This window comes from Meleagris gallopavo, chromosome 1, assembly GCF_000146605.3.
Source record: "Meleagris gallopavo isolate NT-WF06-2002-E0010 breed Aviagen turkey brand Nicholas breeding stock chromosome 1, Turkey_5.1, whole genome shotgun sequence".
Taxonomy (NCBI): domain Eukaryota; kingdom Metazoa; phylum Chordata; class Aves; order Galliformes; family Phasianidae; genus Meleagris; species Meleagris gallopavo.
The window spans coordinates 161,844,044-161,851,376 of record NC_015011.2 but is presented as its reverse complement, the minus strand read 5'-3'; the positions used below and the strand labels follow the sequence as shown (position 1 = coordinate 161,851,376).

Below are 7,333 nucleotides of genomic sequence, written 5' to 3'. Positions count from 1 at the left end.
AGGCTGCCCAGAGGCTGTGAGGTCTCCTCCTTGGGGGTCTCCCAGAGCTGCCTGGATGTGGCCCTGGGCACCCTGCTCTGGGTGTCCCTGGTGGGGTGGGGATGGTGCAGAGGGACCCAGAGGGCCCTGCCAGCCTCAGTTGTGCTTTGCTTTGATTAACACAAGCAGATCAAGCTGATTAAATAGAAGAGAAATACTGGTACTTACAGTACTTTTCCACAACATTTATTTTAGAATAGAAATTCAGTTTTTCGAATAGATTTCTAATAGCTATTGTCTAATTTGGATAAGCTAAGATGGATTTTATTTTAGAGTCATGTTAAGTGAAACAGTGACTGCAAATGCAAATGAAGTTATATTAAACCAAGGGAATATCATATCCTGAATTTATTGTGGACTTCTATGTCAAGTGTACAGCTACATGAGTACAGAAATTAAGATGAAAGTTGAAGAGTGACTTTCTGATCCCTGGTTTAATGTCTGTATGGCTACAGCAAACTACGGTCTGCAAGAAGTCTCCAGAGTCATCCATGCACAGATCACCGATTTCCCTCCATGCATTTCCATTGAATGATCCTTCAAGATGCATGAGGACACGCTTTCTCTTTTCATTCTTTCTTTGTGCTTTGCTTTCACATTTCCCCATTTCTCTCTCTTTTTAACATTACTGTCATTCTCTTTTTAACATTACTGTCATTTCTCTGTTCTTAAGCTCTCTGCTACTTTTCCTAATAGTCCATAAACGAATGACTTTTGAAATACTCCTTTTAAAGACAGCCAAGCTGCATCTGAGCAGTGCTGTGGGAACGAATGACCCAATGCTGTTTGTTTGCAGGCTCTCTGCTTGCTCGGCCTGGTGCTGACTGCCACACACAGCAATTCCAGGCTTGATAATTCTAAGGAAACTCACCAACTCGATTTATTTCTGAAGGATATGCCTTAATGGGGACGGAACATTAATTAAAAGGCATTACAAGCTCACAGATGTAGTTTGCTGCATGTGTTGTTGTACTGCTCCCATAAGGGTATTTATCACGAGGACACAAACGGTTTGGCCAGCACACCAGACCCCCTCCTCGCAGCCTGCTGCAGGAAGCAGGAGGATGCCAAGTGCAGGCAGGTGCCACATACCCCAGCTGTGGGCACCAGGACCAGTGCAGCTCAGCAGCCAGAGAAAAAAGAAGAGGCATCACCAGCAGACTGCAGGCATGCAGGAGAGGGCTGCGTGGCTGCACAGCAGTGTGACAAAGGTTCCCTTTCTCCCTCCTACCTCTGCAATGTGCCAGCTGTTCTGTCATTCTGATGTATTTTACTGAAGGGCACCACCCAGCCAAAGCAAACCAACCCAGCCCCAAAGATGCAGCAAAGCTGATGTGAGGAGAATGCTCCACGTGTGTGCCGGGAGCTGCGGAGCTTTGTGTCTTCAGATATTTAATTTGGCGACTCAGAATCAAATAAAGTGTTTGGTCATACTTTTAAGGCTGGAGAAGGCCTGCGTTCAGCTCTACTGCGCTGAGATCCATGAGCTGGATTTGGAACAGTCTTCACATTTCAGGTAGGACACATGGTAACTTCAGTACGCACTAAGCATGTGTATTTAAGTGCAGTCCCACTTCATTGATTTTTGTTCCAGGCTTATCTCACTACAGCCAGAAGGAAAGCGGGTAAAATATAGAGGTAAAATGTACTCACTCTCCAAAGAAATGGCACTGTAACTCCCTGTAGCCCTCCTGCCTAACACTTGTGCCTAAGTTGCTCAGCTTGAGTTTGTATTGTAGACCTTTGGAGCAAAGCTAGCATGTTGTTTCCTGGCTTGCACGCAGCTCAGCCAGGGGAGCTTGGCTACCTTGGCGCATTGTATCACAAGAATATAACATGACAGAGCACTGTGGAAGAGACTGAGAAGCAGAAGGTTAATGTCCCAAGCACTTGGTAGAAGTCTAAAAGGAGACCACCACAGTAACAAGATAAAGAGTGGCTGGAGGAAGCTTTCTAAAGAGAGGTGCATTCCACCAGACCCAAATCCTTATCCTGTAAGAATACACAGACCTGCTGAGTTCCAATAAATAACACTGGGGGAAGAAGAGATCCTGCCAACTTCACTGTGCACCACAGAAGGTCAATGAGCAGTCATTTGGGCAGGGGGAGAGCAAGACCCTCTCTGACCACCCACCTATTTCCAGAGTACCCCAAATCTTGAAATGCACTTGTGCAGGGTTAGGGCCGTACCTCCATCACAGAGTTAGAGGGGCCTGATGACCACATAAAATCTCAGACTCACCGACAAATGGTGACTGCATACCTCCTCAGGGGGGCTGTCTGTGCACAGAAGGCTGACAGCTGGGGTGTGCACACCATGAGGATTGCTGGGACACTGCTGGGTCCCACAGTGTTCGTGCCCCTTTCTCTCTCTATAGCGTATATATTATAACATTACACAAGGCATATCATCATAAAATGTCATCATGAGTGGTGTCCCACAGGGGTCTGTCCTGGGACTGGGACTCTGTAACATCTTCATCAGTGACAGAGACAGTGGGACTGAGTGCACCTTCAGCAAGTTTGCTGATGACACCAAGCTATGTGGTGCAGTTGATACGATAGAAGGAAGGGATGTCATCCAGAGGGACCTGTACAGGCTTGAAAAGTGGGCCCACAGGACCCTAATGAGGTTCAACAAGGTCAAGTGCAACATATTCGCATTTTGGTCAAGGAAATCCCAGATATGTGTATAGACTGGGAAAAGAACTCACTGAGAGCAATCCTGCCAAGAAGGACTTGTGGGACCTTGTGGACAAAAAGCTGAACATGAGCCTGAGGTGTGCATTTGCAGCCCAAAAGGCCAACAGTATCCTGGACTGCATCAGCAGAGGGGTGACAGCAAGAATAAGGAAGGGATTGTCCTCTGCTCTGCCCTCATGAGGCCCCATCTGCAGTACTGCGTCCAGACCTGGGGACCCCAACCCTGGAGGGATGCAGATTTGCTGGAGCTGGTCCAGAGGAAGGCCATGAAGATTCTCAGAGGGCTGAAGCACCTCTCCTATGAAGAAAGGTTGAAGGAATTGGACTTGTTTAGCTTGGAAAATAGAAGGCTCTAGGGAGACCTGACTGCGGCCCTCCATACTTGAAGGGAGCTTATAAGCAGAAGGGGGCTTATAAGCAGTCTGATAGTGACAGGACAAGAGGGAATGGCTTTAAAAAGGGGAGACATAGGTTAGATGTTAGGGGGAAATTCTTTACTCAGAGGGTAGTGAGGCCCTGGCACAGCTGCCCAGAGAAGCTGTGGGTGCCCCATTCCTGGAGGCACTCAAGGCCAGGTTGGATGGGGACCTGGGCAGCCTGAGCTGCTGGGTGGCACTGCCCATGGCACAGGGTTGGAATTAGATGGTTTTTAAGTTTTCTTCCAATCCAAGCCATTCTGTGATTTCTTATATAGCACCAAAAATCACCAGGCAATAAATAATTTGAATAAAACTGTTAACCAGCCATTTGTTGATGTTTCCTCTTAATTTACCCCAAGGGAATCTCAAACCTCACGACCTCTGTACCGGAGTAGCCCGGTGCTGGGTGGTTACACACTAATGCTAACCAAACACTGCCAAGAGGATGTAAGCAGTGATATCTAAATTGGTTGCCAGCAATTAAGAGATGTGTTTAATGGCATGGGGCAGATCAACAGGGCTGAGTGCAAAGGATCTGCTCTCCCAGGGGAAGAGTCAGTTAAATTGTCCTGGAAACTCCCACTCATGGTTACAAGACTGGTTAATAATAACATGCGTCCCCTTCTTCCAGAAGTGCTGATGGCGGTGGGCAATTCCTTCTGTGTCCATCTCCTTGTGAGAAAGCTGCTTTAAAACAGCACAGGCTCTCTGCGAGTCACTCCTTGCTTTGCAGTCCCCGATGTTAAGATGTATAGAAAGCACCAGGAATAGTAGAGAACAACACAAAATAAACCAAACCCACAGTTTTACCAGTAATATCCTCCAGCTATTCCTTTAGTATTGGCTTTCACATCATTCTCGTTATTTTATGGTCCCTGCTTGCTCCACTGGCAGAAATCCAAGTATTTCAGCACACAGAGAGTTATACCCTACCAAAGCCCTGGCAGATGTGACTTCTGTGACTCTTTGCAGGAGGAAGCGCCCTTCCTTGCACGGAATGCCTCGTGAAACTCATTGCTGGGGCACAGCCTTGGAGCTGCCCATTTACCTGTGTCTTATGCCACTGGTGGTCTCTGTGTAGGTCCTGGAGATTTTTGTTCCCACCAGAGCCCTTCTCACACGCCGGCAAGGCAGCAGTAGCTTGCAGGCTGCTGCCCGGTACCTCTGTGAGATGAGGTTGTAGAGGATGGGATTGATGGAGGCACTCAAGTAGAAGAGCTGCAGGGCAAAGATGTTGAAGTACTGGGAGAACAGCATCGTTCTGGTGTCTCGGGTGTTTATAAATACGATCCTGCCAATGTGGAAAGGCAACCAGCAAATTACAAAGGCCAGAATCACCACAGCTACGAGACAAAACAGTACAAACCATAGTTAGGGAGTGAGTTAATCCAACAGTCATCTTGTATTCTCAATTTCACAGAATCATGGAATGATTTGATTTGGAAGGGACCCTTAGAGGCCATCTGGTTCAACTCCCCTGCAATGAACATGGACATCCACAGCTCAGATCCCCTCCAGCCTGACCTTGGGTATCTCCAAGAATGGGGCATCCAACACCTCTCTGAGCAACCTGTGCCACTGCCTCACCACTCTTACTGTAAAAAACTTCTTCCTTATATCCAGTCTAAATGTCCCCTCTTTTAGCTTGAAACCATTTTCCCTTGCCCAGTCACAATGGACTCTGCTATAGAATCTGTCCGCTTCCTTCTTACAGCTCCCCTATAGATACTGAGAGGCTGTTCTCAGCTCTCCCCAGAGCCTTCTCTTTCACACAATTCCATCTGGTTTTGCAGACGGTACAAATGATGTACAGAAATAAGTGGCATCCAATTGTTGAAAATGGGAACAGGACTGAGTGCAGTTGTCAGCCTTTGGATTAAGAGGACAAAAAACTCAGCCAATCTCCAACAGCTGAGTTTGCTGAGAAAAATCTAACAGAAGCATAACATCTGTACAACGGGATCAGAACAAGGATTCCCCCTGGGGGACGCCTGTTATGTCACACAGATGATACGGAAACCACAGCTGGAATTAGGAGACGTACTGTGGAAGCACAGAGCTGCTGCTTACAGCGCTGCTCCTACATACATCTCAATTCCCAAAACAAGTCTGCAGGGCACAGCTGTTTTAGCACAGCACCTTTACCACATACAAACATTCCTACAGCAGCCACATGACTGAAGCAGATGTGGAACAGCCAAGTGTGTGGTTTGAAGTGTCACCTATCGGGCGACTGCAAAATATATCACTGTATCCACAAGTGCAATCATTCTTGCTTATAAATGAACGCAAGTGAAGCGAATAATCATTTGCGGAGGATCCCTCATGTTTCTCAGAGCTTAGCAAAAGGAATAAAGGCAAAGCAAGTTTGTGCCTGGAATACATCACATGCAGAATTCTGTCAGCTCCTTTGAGGTAAGCAAGAATCATCATACAGAAACATATGGATATATAGAAATATGTGGATATAGGAAATTTATATAGAACTAAACGGCACTCGCTGTTGAAAAACGGAATAGCATCAAGCCCAGCTGTCAGCCCTGGACTAAAGGGTGACTGCTTTCTTTTCAAAGATGGTTCAGCAGATTTTGAGTTTGGATGCATGCGTTTCTGTCGGAGAGCCCTGCCCCTGCCTCAGGGCAGGCAGCCTTCCCAGTAAGTTAGCAAAGGGTGCTCTCTTTGACACTGTATAATAAGGGTGGTGAGGCAATGGCACAGGTTGTCCAGAGAGGCAGTGGATGCCCTGTTCCTGGAGACACCCGAGATCAGGCTGGATGGAGCTCTGAGCACCTGATGGAACTGTAGGTGTCCCTGTTCAGTGCAGGGGAGTTGAACCTCATGGCCTTTAGTGGTCTCTTCCAACTCAGAGGACTTTGGAATTCTATGAAAGTCAGAAAAAGAGCACTCATATGAACTATCAGTGAACCTCACAGGGAGTGCTGGCTCACACAGCTGTATGTGAGCTGGGATGCTCTGTGCTACCCCTGTCTGCACAGGGCTCTGAGACTGCTTTTGCCCCAGGCCAAAGGAGAGCAGAACCAAAGCACTGCTGGAAGGGAGCTCGAGAGGTCATCGAGTCCAACTCCCTGCTAAAGCAGGGACCCTACAATAGGTCACACAGGCGGGCGTCCAGATGGGCCTCGAGTATCTCCACAGAAGGAGACTCCACAATCTCTCTGGGCAGCCTGTTCCTGTGCTGTCATCCTTACCGTAAAGAAGTTCTTCCACACGTTAGTGTGCAACTCCCTGTGTTCAAGGCCGTTTGCTCCTTGTCCAATTGCTACACACCACTAAGAAGCTCCCGGCCTCATCCATTTCACCTCCCTCTGGCCATTTATAAACACGAATCAGATCCCCAGTCAGACGCCTTAAGAAGAGCCAGTTTGTGGACAGGCGCTACGCTGCCCGTGGGTCAGACGGGAGCCCGGACCGCGACGGACCCGCCGGCTCCCGTGAGCGAAAGGAGCCGCAGGGGCGCAGCCTCGGGGCCGGGAGACTCACCCAGGATCCTGACGGTCTGCCGGTGGCCCCGCTCCCGGAGGGCAGCGCCGGGACCCCGCAGGCGGCCCCTGCTGCGCCACAGCTCGCGCCCGATGAAGCCGTAGAGGACGCTGAGGCAGACGACGGGCAGCACGAAGTAGGAAGTGGTGACCCAGAACATGGCGCCCAGCAGGCCGGACTCCAGCGCCCGCGGGGTGGGCTTGCACTCTCGGCTGAAGTCGGTGCGGTTGTCGGGCTGCACCACGCCCACCAGGAAGAAGAAAGGCGCCGCCGACAGGAGGGAGAAAGCCCAGAGGGCGCCGATGACGGCCCTGACGCGACGCCGGGTGACCAGCACCTTGGCCCGCAGCGGGAAGCAGACGGCCAGGTAGCGCTCCACCGTGAGGGCGGTGATGTGCAGGATGGTGCAGTAGGTGCAGCCCTCGCTCAGGTAGTGCGAGAGGCGGCACAGCAGCTGCCCGAAGATCCAGGGCCGGGAGCGCCACAGGCGGTACAGGTCGAGGGGCAGCCCGAGCAGGATGAGCAGGTCGGACATCGCCATGCTGCCCACGTACAGGTCGGTGGTGCTGCGGGCGTCGCGGTGCCCGCAGGTGACCAGCACCGTCAGCACGTTGCCCACCACGCCGACCGCGAAGAGCCCCAGGCACACGGCCGTCACCGGCACGAGCGCC

At 50.1% G+C, this 7,333-nt stretch overlaps 1 protein-coding gene across 1 annotated transcript; it reads right to left on the bottom strand.

Moving 5' to 3' along the window:
- Window positions 1-3,353: 3,353 nt before the first annotated feature.
- On the bottom strand, window positions 3,354-7,329 carry MLNR (motilin receptor; the record flags this gene model as incomplete). Its single annotated transcript, XM_003203356.4, has 2 exons — window positions 3,354-4,504; window positions 6,663-7,329. Coding segments are annotated over 2 exons (966 nt in total), but the record flags the coding sequence as incomplete, so codon positions are not given.
- Between the last annotated feature and the right edge of the window lie 4 nt (window positions 7,330-7,333).